Below are 15,427 nucleotides of genomic sequence, written 5' to 3'. Positions count from 1 at the left end.
GCCCCAGTATAAAGGAAGGAAAGGAGGGGAAAGAGGGCAGCATAGCCAGGGATAGACAAATCCATTCAGATTACTCAAGTCAGAGGTGGGTGTCTGCAGGAAGGATCGGTGTGAGAGCTGGGGGTTCCAGGAACACCATCATGTGCTGGGCCTAGATCACAAGCCTGTGTCTTGCTATATGGAGTCATGGGATTGTCCTGTATGTCCCAAGGACCAGGGTACATGGTCTCCGATTTCATCCCTCTGTGTACACTGGCCTTCCCTGAATTTCTGCCTGGGGAGTGACATGTTTTCCAGCCTAGAGTCTTCTGAGGTTAGAGGTTCAGCTGATCTAGGGTGTGGCCCCATTCCAAGTTGGACCGTTTGTGTCAGTGTCTGTCCTGACCTGGTGACCAGCGGCTGCTTTGAGCCCAAGGGATCATGTGAGTCACTAAGAACTCTGAAGACTCAGAATGGGCCGTAGGGAGAGCACTCTCGCAGACTTTCAGGCAATACTGGTGTTAGCAGACAGCAGGCCATACTTGGGAGAAGCCAGGATTTTGAGTTCTGGAAATTTGTGATAATCTTGGTAAAGTTATGTTCCTTGGCAACATCAGAAAGATGTGGAAAACTGCCATTGGCATCAAGGGTCAATTGCCATTGACCCTTGGTTTGGGAACAGCCAAAACCTGAGTGACAATGGTGGTGTGTGTGTGTGGGGGTAGTATCCCACAGTGTTAAGCTGTGTGTCAATGTGCTTTGTGCAATGGGTCTCCTTCATTTTTCATCTTGCACACTCTAGGACAATGAAGTTCCTGAAATTACCCGGAGTCGTGGCCCAGGTCCTACCCAGGTGGATGGAGCTCCAGTTGTGACTGGAACACCAGTCGGGACCCTTGAGAGGCCCCCAAGGGTGCCTCCTCGAGCCGCTTCACAGAGGTAACATGGAAGTCCATTTGACATCTTCTTCTCTCTCTCTCTCTCTCTCTCTCTCTCTCTCTCTCTTTGGTTTTTCGAGACAGAGTTTCTCTGTATAGCCCTGGCTGTCCTGGAACTCACTCTGTAGACCAGGCTGGCCTTGAACTCAGAAATCCGCCTGCCTCTGCCTCCCAAGTGCTGGGATTAAAGGCGTGCGCCACCACTGCCTGGCATTCTCCATACTCTCTTAATTGTAAGGGAAAGGAGGATTTAGGAACATCTAAACTGACCAAAGAGCAAGGACACAGCCAATGGGAATACCTGTAGTTGGTACACTTCAGCGTGGTCTCTTCAGTAGAAAGTGATACTTTATTCCGTCACAAATACCAGTACATCATGACTTTTTGTTTGCTTGGTTTTGCCCTTGATTTAAGACAATATTTGTTGATATATTTTTAAATCACGTGTAGGTATGTGTATCTGCACGCACATGAGTCTACATGCCTGCAGAAGCCAGAGACCTTGGATCTCCCAGAGCTGGTTACAGACAGTTGTATACCGCTTGATGTAGGTGCTGGGGACAAAACCCAGATCTGTTGGGAGAGCAGCAATTGTTCTTACCTGCTGAACCATCTCTCCAGCCCGCAGCTCTTGATTTTTTTTTTAAAGATAGGTTCTCACTCTATCTTTGAGGTTGGCTTCTAACTCTCAATCCTCCTGCCTGAGCCTCTTGAAAGTTAGAATTACAGGCACGAGCCACCATGCCCAGCTTAGCTGCTCACACCTTAGATAACATTTAACTTTGTAAGTGAAGGACCTTCATATGACTATAAGCATTTTAAATAATTTTTAGCTCTGTTTTAATTTTCCCATGTTTCTGTATGCACATGTCTGTGTGTATGCAGCACCACATGTGTGCAGGTGCCTGTAGAAGCCAGAAGAGGACATTGCTCCCCTGGAACTGGACTTACAGACCCTTGTGAGCCACTCAGTGTGAGTGCTCAGAACCAAATCTGGGTCCTCTGGCAGAAGAGCAAGTGCTCTTAACTGCCTAGCCATCTCTCCAGCTCCTAAAACAAATTTTAACTTTTTATTCATATGTGTGTGAGCATCTTTTTCACTGACTCTAGAGCTTAGCAATTGGCTATGTTGGCTGGCCAGCAAGCACACGGGATCTTCCTGTTTGCCGCCCCTGCTGGATTACAGACTCAAGTGGCCATGCCCTGGAATTTTATGGTGCTTGGAGTCCAAACTCAGGTCCTAATGCTTGCATTGTAAGCATTTTAACAAATGAGCCACCTTCCCAGTCTCCTTAATAATTTGTATCTGCCTGGTCAGAGATATGCTCACGGCATTGAATTCCCTTGGCTGTGTGGTGGGTTCCAGGCTTCTTGGAAACAGGAGATAAAATTAGAAGTGAAGGCAAAAAACCATCCTGGTCTTGGGGATGAGCAAGGCTCTGGAGTGGTCCTGGGGTTGAGTGTTTCATGGGGTTAAGTGTCCTGATATCACTCATGAGCGTGGATGAGGTATTTGACATTTTCGTGCCTCAATATTCTTGCCTATAAAATGGAGTTACTATTTGAACTTCCTCATGGAGTAGTACTGACTGTGGCAGGAGATGAAGACTATTGAGGATATATTTGTACAGGAGAGGAATAGACACCTGGGGTTTTGAAGATGAGCCCAGACTAGTGTGACTCACCTGCTGGGTCCTGTGTTCAGTGGGTACAGGGGCCTCTGAAAGAACATTCTTTATGGTCTGTGGAGTAAAAGAAAGAGCGGCTCAAGCCCATTGCTGGGGCTGTGCCTCTCCATTTCTCTCTATTTTGGCTATTTACTGTTTTCCAGCTGCTTCCAGCCACATTCCTATACTGACACCTGCTGCCGGAACATCCGACAGCCCCAAGCTGTGCAGCAATCACTGTCACGTTTCCCTGGTGCAGCCTAGGGGACGCACACTCGGATATTCCCACTCCCAGAGGAATGCGTGCGATAACCCAAGCCTGTGGCCCGAGTTGGTATCATGTGGCTTGAGGGTTACTATGTACTCGGTGGGGATGGGGCTTTGCAGGAGCGATTACGGTAATAAATGCTGTTATCTAATGACTGCTTACCGTGTGGCAGTGTTCATGTCAAACACATTCAGTGCAAGACTTAGTTAATTCTCTCCAAAGCCTACTTATAATTATCACCTCTTGCAAGTGTAGAGGCTGAGGCTAGGAAATGGGTAGAGAGCTACTCTGATTGACAGATTTGGTCATCTAGACATTATGTTACACGTGGCCAAGAAAGTCTAGGTATCAGAGAGGAGGAGATCCAAGATCCAGGACTTTATTTCTGAACTTTATTGAGGGCTCTGGAGCCACCTGTCTTAATCGTACCAAGACAGGAGATGGCAATCTTGAAAATGTAGCCATAGGCTCATGAAGGATTTTGTTATTGCTATTGATGTCATTGTTGTTAATGGAAAACGAAAGGAATCAGGAAAACAACTGCCAGAGAGCAAACGTTTAGAAACTGGGACAGATGTAACTGTGTGGATGTCGTTTTCACTGAACCGAGAGCTTAGCAATTGGCTATGTTGGCTGGCCAGCAAGCACCCAGGAGCCTTCTGTTTGCCGCCCATGCTGGGCTCCAGACATGTTGCCATGCCCTGGATTTTGTATGGCTTTAACTGTGTGAGAAGAGACGGAGACGGATTGTCTGGGGAGCTGGGGAGCATGTGGTGATAAAGACAGGGAGAACAAAGAACTAAAGCACATTGCTTTTTTAAAAAAAATTGGTATTTTCGGAGTCCTGTAATTAACGGAACTCGAGGCTTGTGTGCATTTTGGTTTGCAAAGGATCTGCAAGTATGAGCTTGCATTGTAAGGTTGTGTTCAGGTTTTGGGATAAAAGGAAGCAGCCTTTGAGCAGAGAGTAAGGTAGGCTCCTTCCTCTCTGACCGTCTTGAATGTCTGATCTGCTGATAGACACAAGGGAGGCTGGTTGGCTACATGTCCCCAGCTCCTTCCCTCTGGGAACCTATAATCCCATGTTCTCCTCAACTTTCTCCTCTTTCTGGTGCAACCTCTTGTCCCTCATGACCCAAGCTATGGCCCATTTCACTCCTGGTTCTACATGCCATTCACAGGGCCACAGCTGCTGCCAACAGATGGCCTGGTGCCTCGTCTCCATCTCTTCCATCTACTTCCTGTTGTTGGCTGGGGACCTGGAGTCACACACCCCATGGTATCTCCGACACAGCCTGTAAAGCACTGAGCTTACCAAGCCGGCCACCTTTCCTCTCTCCCCTAAGCCATTTCCTCGGGGCTGAAATACCTTCCTCTCACAGCTCCCATGTCCAGTGTCTCTTCAGGCATTATCCAGTCATCCTGTCAGTGATCATCTTCCCACCTGCTAATGTCTTCTTCATCTTTGAGGCCACACACTTACCTCCCTGTCCCCAGTGGGTCCCTCCTCCACACCATAGTCAAGAATACTTTCTAGAACAGAAGCAGCAATGGTGTCACTTCCTGTAAGAACCGCAGAATTGGATTCTGTGTATTTTTGAATGCCCTGGCCCTGTCCAACCACAAGCTACATCATTCTCCTATGCTCATCTGTGTTACACGGCTTTGATGTTCTCAGAAATGTATTATTTCTATAGTACGATCTCTCCCATTCCCTGCCGGGTTCTCTTTCTACTCCCGTCCGTTTTGTGCACATCCTTTAGACTGAGTCCAAGCGTCTCTCCTCTAGGAAGCCTTTCCTGAGAGAGCCACACTGAGTGTGACACTTTGTTTCAGGTTTTCTAGTGTATTACATCCCGTGTTACAAACAGTGTTTCTATTCCTCTCCTCAAGTGGACCTTGAAGGCTGAGAAAGCAGAACTTGTGTGTGTGTATGTGTGTATGACTTCAAGGGTCTTTGTTTTGTTTTTGTTCCTTTTTATTTTTACTCAAATATTTCTTTGCCCTGGTGCTTACAGAGTTGGCTAGGGTGACTGGCCAGCAAGCCACAGAGGTCCTTCTGTCTCAGTCTCCCCAGTGCTTTGATTGCCAGCACCCCATCGTGATGTGCACAGGTTTTTATATGGGATTCAACCCAGATCCTGGCACTTGCATGACAAATGCTAAATCAAATAGGCTGTCTCCCAGACCTAGAAATTACTTTTGAATGATTTTTCTTTTAAATTCTCCCCAGTGTCTGGTATAGTAACAGACAAAAATTGAGGACTCAACAAATACTTATTATGAAAACAGAGTGGTTACGCTTGGGTTGGACTTTCTAAGCACTTGCAGAGTTATCCATCAAGCCAGATGTGATCTTTTTAAATTCCAGCACTCTAGAGGCTGAAGCAGGAAGATTTCCAAGATTTTGAGGCCAGCCAGGTCTATACCATAAGAGGCTGTTTCAAAACAGCAGTTAGCTTCTAGGGAACTGGAACATTACATTAGATGGTGTTTACATGAAGGCATACTAGCTAAAACTCCACTTTCAAAGAACGCTGTCAATATTAGAGTTGCTGGGTTCTTGAACCATACTTATCACGAGTGATAACTCACTGGATTAAGAGCAGCCAGTGTGCAGATGTCTTCAGCTTCTCAGCGTCCGAGAAGGCAGGCTCTGCACAGACCACTCCCAGTTTGGACATAATATTCTTTAGCTTCCCTGGTTCTGTTATACCTGTTGCCATAAACCCATCTCCCTGAGATGGGGGTTCTGATCTTTTGCTGGAGCTGACCGTCAGAGTGAAACTAAATTGATGTCCTTGCAGGTGTGTCAGTGTGACAGCAGAATGAGAGAGGGGACCAGAGAGCACAGGGACTGTTTCATAGAGGAAGGCAGATTGTAAGGTTCATGAGGAAAGGTCTCAGACTAGACTGTTCATCCTCAGAGAGAGATTTCTAGCTTACCTTTCTGAGTGCCTACTCTAGGCCACGTGTAGTGCTGCTAACTAATTTCCACTTCATCTCTAAGCACCCATATACCTTGATGGGGCAGATGAGAAAACATGGTCATCAAAGTTGAGTTTACACATACAGGAGGGGGGGAGGGGGGAGGGAGGGAGGGAGGGAGGGAGGGGGACGGGGGGAGGAGAAGGGGAGGGGAGAGGGAGACAGAGAGACACAGAGAGCGAGACAGAGAGACAGAGACAGAGAGCTTAGAGGAGAGGAAAGAGAGACAGAGAAAGAGGAGAGAGAGGAAAAAAGGAGAGAGAGACAGAGATAGAGACAGGGAGAGGAGAGAGACAAACAGAGATAGAGAGAGATGGGAGAGCAAAGGAGGGAGGGAGGGAGGGCGGGCGGTGAGGGAGAGGGCGAGGGCGCGCGCGAGGGGGGGGGAGAGAGAGAGAGAGAGAGAGAGAGAGAGAGAGAGAGAGAGAGAGTTGTATATGTAAATATCCATGCTTAGATGCTCCTTAAGGTCTGAGCTTTGCTTGTCAAACCAGACCGTCTCCCTGTTTTGCATTCACTGTCTCATGCACACGCACACAGTATCTTGATGGCCAGATCCTTGCTCCTATTACCTTCCGCTTGCCACACACAGGAGTGTGAATTGTGGACAAATGTTTGCAGAAAGGAAGGAATGGCCTAAACTTGCTTAAGAGGTGTGGCCTGACCCATAGTTCATAGGGCAGGAGACTGGAAGAGAGACAGAAGGACACTGGCCCTTTGTTTTCACTGGGAAAAGCCCAGTAATTCAGTGACCAACACACAAAGCCCTCCCCTCCTGTGGACATCTGTGGTTATTCTTTGCTATGTCTGACTCCTCTTGTTCTCAGGATGCAGCCCCTTCTTTCCCAACTCTTGTCATTTCCTTGACCTGCTCAAAAGCACTGTGGGGGAGGCATTTAGCTAATATTTACTCACAGATTAATTCAGTCGTGGTCTGTGCAGTTCCAGGGTTACGCAGTTCAATTGTGGCAACCAACAAAGCTCTCTTTCTGAATGCTATTGATTTGCTTCCTGGAGACTAAATATTAGTTTTACAGCACACACGTGGAAATACTATCTGTAATCATTGGGCGGATCTGTAAATAGACTCACCCTGGTCTACCTGGAGTGTCCCTTAGGACTTCACAAAAATCCACTCAGAAGAACCCAGAGAGGGATTTGTAGGTGGGCAGCACACAGTTGGGGTAGCACACAGTTGGGGTAGCACACAGTTGGGGCAGTGGGGATCCATGAGGAAGCGAGAAGCAGGCACTGGAATACTCTGTCCCTCTTTCTGCCCATCTCACTATGATAGTCTACCCGGGCTGCCTATTGAAACTGCTGGCATTTAACATCTAGGCTGTACTGTTACAAGGTCAACAGAACAGGAGACAGCTACTATTGAGAAGATAGTGTGCTGGGTTCATGGTTCTCCAGAGCAAGGGGAAGGATGCACACAGCAAGGGTTCATACTGGGATGTGTGTATGTGGGTCAGGGGGCAGAGGGGGCAAAGGTCAGAAATGGGCATGGGCTTTTTATTGTGTTTCCCATGAGAAACAGTGAGTAGGGCAGGGGCCAAATGACCTAGGATCAGTAGTTTGGATGACTGCAGTAGGTGCTGAGGCAGTGGGACTATCTCTGTTTGTCTGCTGCCTGACCCGGGGTAAGAAGGGCAAATTGATAGTGGTCACAAGGAGGTGATCGGAGCTTTAGCCAACTGTGAGAATTGCAGTTCCTCCAGGGTCAACAAGATCTAAGGGTGACAAAGCAACAGAAAAGGAAAGGCATAGTTAACACAAGGGCTTTGTGACAGGAATAATGTAGAAAGGCCTTATACTGAGCTCAAGAGAGTGATGAACAGAGGTTGTCTTAATTTGAGTTTTACTGCTGTGAACAGACACCATGCCCAAGGCAACTCTTATAAAGGACATTTAATTGGGGTTGGCTATACAGGTTCATAGGTTCAGTCCATTATCATCAAGGCAGGAAACACGGTTGTGTTCAGGCAGGCATGGTGCTAGAGGAGGTGAGAGTTCTGCATCTTCATCTAATGGAAGCCAGGAACAAATTGACTCCCATTTGGCTAGGAGGAGGGTCTCATTGCCCACCCCCACAGTGGCACACTTCCTCCAACAAGGACACACCTCCTAATAGTGCCACTTCCTGGGCTAAGCATATTCAAACCACCACAGGGTAGAGCTTGGGCATTGGCATTTGTACTACCTCCATTGATGGTCCCTTATGTTCAGGGATCAGAAGCCATGGCATCTATGTCATGAGACATTTGTAGTGTGTCTTGACTCCTTGACCAAGGACAGTGTCTTTTACACATCACTTCCAATTAGCCACAGGTTGTGGATACTCAAGAACTCTTTGGTTTGGTTAGGTTTATATAGAGTTGCTTTATTTTTCGTTGCAGGCCTCTAACCCGGGAGACCTTCCATCCTCCTCCACCGGTTCCACCCAGAGGTCGCTGATTCCACCTCCTAGATCCAGCCTACTTCAGGACTTTTAAGATTAGCAATTCTCAGCCTGTTGCTGAAGTCTTCATATTGAGTTTTCTGCATGACTGTGGACCTTGAGATCAACTGTCACTGGTGATGGTGTAGCCCTGCTGGTTTGGGTGATCCTTGAAGACATTATTAAGGCATGATAAAACCTGAGACGAAGGTGACTTTGTTCAGTGACGCCAAATATATTGGTTCACATTCTTGTTTGCCGAAAGGATGAAGATACTTACCTCTCGTATCCTATAGTGGGGCCTACCAGGATTGATGGGCATGTGCTTAACAAGTGAGCATACTGTAGTAACCACCAATCAGCTCATGCATAGTACAGCCTAATTTCTGGAAGTGATTATAGCCCTTCCAGCAGAGGTAAGAAGGGACCTAACTTTGATGAAGTAGTTCTTCCACATTTCTATGTTTGTCCTGGGACTGGTCACATACAACAAGCTGAAAACCATCTTAGAAAGAGCTTAAGCCAGACTCCTGTTCTGCTGTGGTATTTGGAGTCCCCCAAAAGTGTGGAACAGGTGGTTGTGTCCTCACCCTCTTTCTCTTGAGTGTGTATGTGTGTGGTGTGCATGTGCAGATGTATTTCTGTATGTCTGTGTGCAGATGTATGCACCTCTGTGTGGAGACTAGAAGCAATGTTGGAAGTCTCTGTCACTCTCCCTCTATTTACTGAGGCAGAGCAAGCCTCTCAACTGAACTCAGAGATTACTGATATAATTAGTCTAGCTTGCTCTGGGGCTCTCCTGGCTCCACTCTCCCAGTGCTGAAATTACAGGCAGGTTGCCATGCCCCCTTGACATCTGTGGGATGCTGGAGATCTGAATACTGGTCCTCATGCTTACACGGCAAGCACTTTATCTACGGATCCATCTCCCCGGCCCCTATTAGCATACTTTGTGTCTCTAAAAAGTTGAGTCCTCCCACCTCTCTCCCTCTCATAAGAAATCTTCAAATGTAGAAATATAGCTGTACCTCACTATCTGCCTTCTAGATGTTTCCCTTTTCTGTACCACACAGGCATGGGACTATCAGCTACTGCCTTCAGTTTGGGCTTTTGTTCCTCAGTATGCTGTCCAACTAGCTGTGTTATAGGAAACCATTGAAAATGATCAGAACCAGAATATAATATGGCCTTTATACATCTTAGTTCTGGCCATAAAGAAGGAGAAGGACCCTTGATTTTTTTTCCCCTGCTGAGGAGCCTGAAGTGGTAGAAGAAACTAAAATATTTTCTCTCAGTAACAATACTACTGTTACTACATACTGTTACAACCAAGCCTGGTAAATCTGTACAGAGAGTACAGAACTGTAACCATGTTATGAATTTGGAGTTTCTGTTATATAAATCTACCTTCAAACCATAGATCCGTAATTTTACCTATGTATACAGTAAAGTTATTAGAAGGGGTCCTTTTAAAATACAAGTAATGTGGTTGTTTCTCATGAAACCTTTGTCCAATCCCATATAGATATATATTATTATTGATCTGTTCAAGTGTGTTCTTACTGGATCCTTTACTCATAATTAAAGGCTCTTTTTCAATCTCTTTTCATGGTCCAACATTTCCTGAGTTTAACTTCTGGGGGACTCTTGAGTTGTTGTGTAAAACACACTGTTGATCATGTCCACCATGGGAGAGTATTTTCACAAAGTGTCACACAGAGAACCTGGAACATGGTAGCCATTCTGCAAGTGTCCCTCAACCCTCCTGTCACTTATTTGGGAGAAGTAAGAGAATATCACATAGAAGAACAAAGATGAAATCAGTGTGGTTGTCTGTTCTTTATCATCCCCCATCTCGAGGATTTTGTTAAAATATATGTATCTCATTATCTTAAGCCCCCTTTGGGTACCAAAGGCTAGTGTACATACTCTGGGGAACAAGTTTGATAACATCGCTGTTTGTGCAATGTTTGGATATATTATTGCATTTTATTCTTGTATTAAAGTAAATAGAAAACAAAATTGAAAGTGCTTTTTGAGGAGCCTGGGTCTGATGAACATGATGCTCTTGGGAGGTACATAGAACTTATCAGAGTCAGGAGTCTTAAGTCCTGAGGAGATATTTCCTGAACCAGAAAGCTGTTGGAGATTGGTTCTAATGCTTTGAATCAATCAGGAATCTGCATGCCCAAATGCTAAAGGTCCTTGTCCCCAATTGGTTTTTGATCAATCAATTGAGATGCCAACAGCCAATGCCTGGGTATGGGGTGGGACACTTAGAGTTGCGAGGTCTAGGACGAGAGAAGAACAATGGAGGAGAGATTCCTGATGACTTGGGGAAGAAGAATGGAACACAGTAGCAGCAGGAGATAAAGCCAAGCAGGCATGTGAGATTTCCGAGAAGTGGCCACTGGCCACCTCCCTGATTGGACCTGGGGTAGCAGGGGAAGGTTTAGGAGTGCCCAGTCTTTGAGGTAGCCAAGGTATTTAAAAATAAGCTAATGTGTGTGTTTTTCATTCGAGGATCCAAAGATAGTTCCTGGGGGGTGGGGGGTGTGCACGTGTGATCCTCTGGGAGCCAAAGTGGTGTAGCCATAATTCCTGCTACAGTGAACTGGTTAATTGTGTGTAAAAAAGGAAGAGGAGGAAGAAGAGGAGGAGAAGGAGGAAGAGGAGGAGGAGAAGGAGAAAGAGGAGGAAGAGGAGGAAGAGGAGAATCCGGATGAATCACCTATAACCTGGATGGTATTATCAAAGTTTGTTCTTAATGGTTAGGGTGAATTCTAATTACCTAGAAAGAGAACCACACTCAAAGCCCATATTTATTCATCCTTTACACACCCAACACATTTACCCACACTTAGGAATGCATTATATATATAAAAAAAACATGGATCTTTTTTAATACAATGAGGACCAGAAGCTAAAATAAGCAGATAGGTAAAGGTGGTCTCCAGATCTTCTCTGGCTCATTGACAATGGCTTTTCCACCACCTTCCTTCCTCCAGATTTTACCAGGGAGCTCAACAGGAAGAAAGGCAATAGTCACGTTCCCCACAGCCTCCATGAACGCAGTCAGCCTGCACTTCTCCTTCATCTTCTGTTCACTTCTGGGCACAGATGACCAACTACATACGTAATGAGGCACATGGACTGAGAGGCTAAATGTGAATGAGAAGCTGATATCCCGAGCAAATAATTTAAATTGGCATATTTAACGGATCCTAATGACTCTTCATGCTTTGCTGTAGCCACACAATGAGTATGCATCTAGACCACTCTAATGACTGATCTTACAAATCAAGCAGACAATTACTCTCCGATCCTTTGCTATTAAAAACAAACAAAAGCAAAGGGTAGCCTAGCCAGCCCAGTAACACCTCTATGGCTGGGGCTTTTAGATTCTTTCCCCACATACTCCAAGGAAGCAAGTGGATATTCCGTGCTCCTCCTTCAGGGAGCAACGTGTGAGCTCCACCTGCTTGGTGCAGAAAATATTAGTAATAGATCTGTTTCTGAGAAAGGCAAGTGATTAAGTCTAAAACTGGAGGAATCTGACTATAAGATATTTGCTTTGGATACATATGTAAATTGTCTTTTGGTTTCCAAGCAAGTTATTAAGAATATAAAATAGTTTTCTTTCATTCCTGCTGCCCAGACACGAGGCTTTCCAGGGTAGTGAGAGGGTGAGTGGGAGGGTAAAAGACAGATTTAGAATTCTTAGACACAACTTGGAATTCATTTTCTCATAGAGAAAGAAAGGTTCCCAGGCTAGCCTGCCAAAGCTCATTTCATCCACAGAGTTTAGTTTTCTATACCAGAAGAGTCAATGCGGTGTTAGGACAAGGATCTTTCTTTGGCATGCAGGAAGCTCTGCTTTTATTTCAGTCAGGTGCCCGTTGCATGAGTTCACATCATGACGTCATGGCTGTGTGCCTCATCGTCTCTGAAACACACAGCTGTGCACTTGGTAATACTCCGGGCGGCTCCAAATCTGAAAGGCCAAGGCAAGGAACTCCTTCTGAAGGAGCATGGAGGCAGCCTATTGGAGTCATCACCACCTATGTAGCTAGGATCTTTATGTGTGGGTGGGATGGATGAGGAGAAGGAGAGGGCAAGGAGATGGGATTGAACCCAAAGCCGGACTTTCCTCATGTTGAGCAAGTGCTCTACAATTGCACAACCTCCAGCCCCAGAGCTTTGTATTATGTGACAGCTGCTGTCCCTTGCCTTTAATCATTATAATTAATTACTTAATTAAAAGAAGAAAACAACTGGGTGAAGGCAGAGTGTGGTGTTGAGTCTCTACAATCTAAGCAGAGGCAGAAAGATTATGAGTTCGAGACCAGCCTAGGTTAGGTTACATAGTGATCTCAAGATCAGCCTGAATTAATTGAGATTCTATCTTGAAGAACTCAAACTTTCAAACAAAAACAGACAACAAAAACCAAATGAAACTGAGTCAGATACAATGAAATATGTATCACACAAAGAAATTAATGACCTTGATTACTCTGAAGTCCCCAAACTAAGGTTTTTCTTCATTTGTGTGTCACGGGAGGTGGAGGGGGGTGGGCAGGGATCTGTCTCACAACACAGTTGTGGAGGTCAGAGGACAATTTGTAGGAGGGGATTCCCTCCTTCTGCCATGTGGTTCCCAGAGACCAAACTCAGGTTACAAGGATAAAGATACCTTGGCCTTCTAAACCGTCTTGCCTGCCCATATAACTGAATGTTTTGACTGATAGCTTCCTAAAGAAAGAACTCAAAACAATAATAAATTTTTAAAACAGTTCAGCTAGAACAGGAAAAGTAGTGTTGGAAAGAGGCAGGTACTCTCCTCTCATCTTCCTGAAGTGACTGCCAAGACAAAGAAGAAGAAGAAGAAGAAGAAGAAGAAGAAGAAGAAGAGGAGGAGGAGGAGGAGGAGGAGGAGGAGGAGGAGGAAGAGGAAGAAGAGGAAGAAGAGGAAGAAGAGGAAGAAGAGAAGAGGAAGAAGAGGAAGAAGAAGAAGAGGAAACAGAAGTTCAAGGAGCCATGTATATGTATATGTATATGTATATGTATATGTATATGTATATGTATATGTATATGTATATGTATATGTATATGTATATGTATATGCTTGAATGAATTGGTGTTTTGGGACAGAGTTTCACTATGTAGCCATAGCTATCCTGGAACTCATTCTGAGTTCATAGTGGTGGCTCATCTCTGGATGCTGGTAGACAAGACTGTGCCAACATACTGCCTTGAAAAGATAATGTCTTCCCAAGAAAAGTGTAACAGAGAACGGAGACCAGAAGATACATTGTCATTTGTACCTTAAGACTTTGATGATCACATTTATTGAGAAGGAATAAAAGTCAGAATTTGTGGGTTTTTCTTACTTGTTTTATGGGTCTTCAGTTCTTTAAACACAATTGGATCCTAGTAAAACTGTTATAGAAAGAGGCTGTACTGTCATAGAGAGGTGGACTTTCATCACTTGCACTTCTGCCCTCCCCCTGTCAGGGAATGAAGTTAATCTAGAAGAAAATGATAAATAACATATTTATAGGACATTCATGATTCTTACTCCCTGATTTAGCAAAGCATCCTTCTCATCTATCTCCTCTCCTCTTCCTTCTCCTCTTCCTCTTCCTCCACTTCTTCCTCTTTCTTATTATTATAATGATTATTTTTTCTTGGGGTGCTGGGGATGAAACCCACAGCTTTGTGCATGCTGAGTAATTGTTCTACCACATCCTAGCCCCAAACCTAATTTTGATGGTGCCCCCGAACTTTGGTTCAGTCTGGAGATTATCAAATTTCAAGGAACTTGAAGCCACAATTGTTTTTCTCTAATCAGTCCCTCTATCTCCCAGTCCTGTCTACCCCAGTCATTACCACAATTCTTTCGACTGATGCCATACCAGAGAAATGCTCAACAGAGTTGTTGGATTGAGGGGCTTATATGTCCTTCCCTCTTCAAAACGTTCCCCAGTTCTCCATGGGGTGTCTCCTCCTCCATGGGGTGTCTCCTTCTTTTACTGCCAATTCCTGCTACTGCCTGGGGAACACTTAGAAGATCAGCTACACTGTGCATTTTTTGTTTTGTTTGTTTTAATATGTCCTACCTATTATTTAATGTAAGGGTTCCTAATTTTATTTCATTTTATTTTAAATTTTATGTTTTTAGTTATTCACATTACATTACAGTGGTACTCTCTGCCCACCTCCTGGTCATCCCCTTCCACAAGCCTTCCCTCATCTCCCTATCCCCTTCTCCTCTGAGCAGGTACACCCCCTCCCTCCATTTTCCTACCCTGGAACTTCAAGTCTCTGCAAGGCTAGATGTTTCCTCTCCCACTGATGCCAGACAAGGCAGCCCAGCTAGAAGACCATATCCCATGTACGAGCAACTGCTTTTGGGATAAGGGTTCCTAATTTTAAATTTACCCTCCCCAAATGAATACTTTTTTTTTTTCTGTGTCCTTTCCACTTCTGAGCATTTGCCAGCCTAGTGCTCCCCACAAGCCCTAGCAAGCATGTGTACCTCAAATCTGTGGAGGCTGGTGATGATGGATAGTTAAGAAACTACTCATTCTTCTCAGTGTGGTACTCACGCTGCTTGCTCTTCAACTGCTCGTCATCACTTCATTGAAAGGCAGTGATTAATTCATTCATGGAGCACTTGCTGAGCTTCCACTGTGAGCCAGTTACCATGCTAGTTGCTCTGGAGGATGTACACAGATGAATCAGATTCCCTCTTCTGATTTTTGTAGCAGTTACTGATGTTGGATCCATATGCAATTCATTATGTACTGCCTTGAGATGTTTCTTATACCAACAGAAATTTGCCTCTTCCCTTGTTAATATCTTTATCCAGCAAATAGTTGTCAGGCTGCAATACAAAAGAGGAACTTGGATTAGGTAGCAAGTAGGACCTAACATACCAAATGCTGTGGGAATCCCAAAGAAGGGATGCTCAATTGTCTGAGGGCATGATGCAAGTTCTCACTGCAGATGCATGGCCTTGGAAGGACGGGATTAAAGAGAGGAGGTGAAGCACGGCACTGTGCATAAAGAGAACACCATAAGCAAAGGCTTAGTGCTGGCGTGGCCATGTGGCAGAGTGCTTGCCTCACACAAAAATAGCTGGCCA

General features: G+C 45.1%; 1 protein-coding gene across 1 annotated transcript in view; it reads left to right on the top strand.

Annotated features, from left to right (window-relative positions):
* Positions 1-9,885, top strand: part of Pik3ap1 (phosphoinositide-3-kinase adaptor protein 1) — a 111,574-nt gene extending 101,689 nt beyond the window's left edge. The window contains exons 16-17 of the mRNA XM_028773118.1: positions 782-918; positions 8,240-9,885. Coding sequence (XP_028628951.1) covers positions 782-918; positions 8,240-8,297 — 195 coding nt within the window. The 3' untranslated portion in view covers positions 8,298-9,885. The remainder of the gene's footprint in view (positions 1-781; positions 919-8,239) is intronic.
* Positions 9,886-15,427: the final 5,542 nt, after the last annotated feature.

This window comes from Grammomys surdaster, unplaced genomic scaffold (genome assembly GCF_004785775.1).
Source record: "Grammomys surdaster isolate TR1022 unplaced genomic scaffold, NIH_TR_1.0 66, whole genome shotgun sequence".
Taxonomy (NCBI): domain Eukaryota; kingdom Metazoa; phylum Chordata; class Mammalia; order Rodentia; family Muridae; genus Grammomys; species Grammomys surdaster.
The sequence above is the reverse complement of the archived record's forward strand: the minus strand, read 5'-3'. Positions and strand labels throughout refer to the sequence as shown.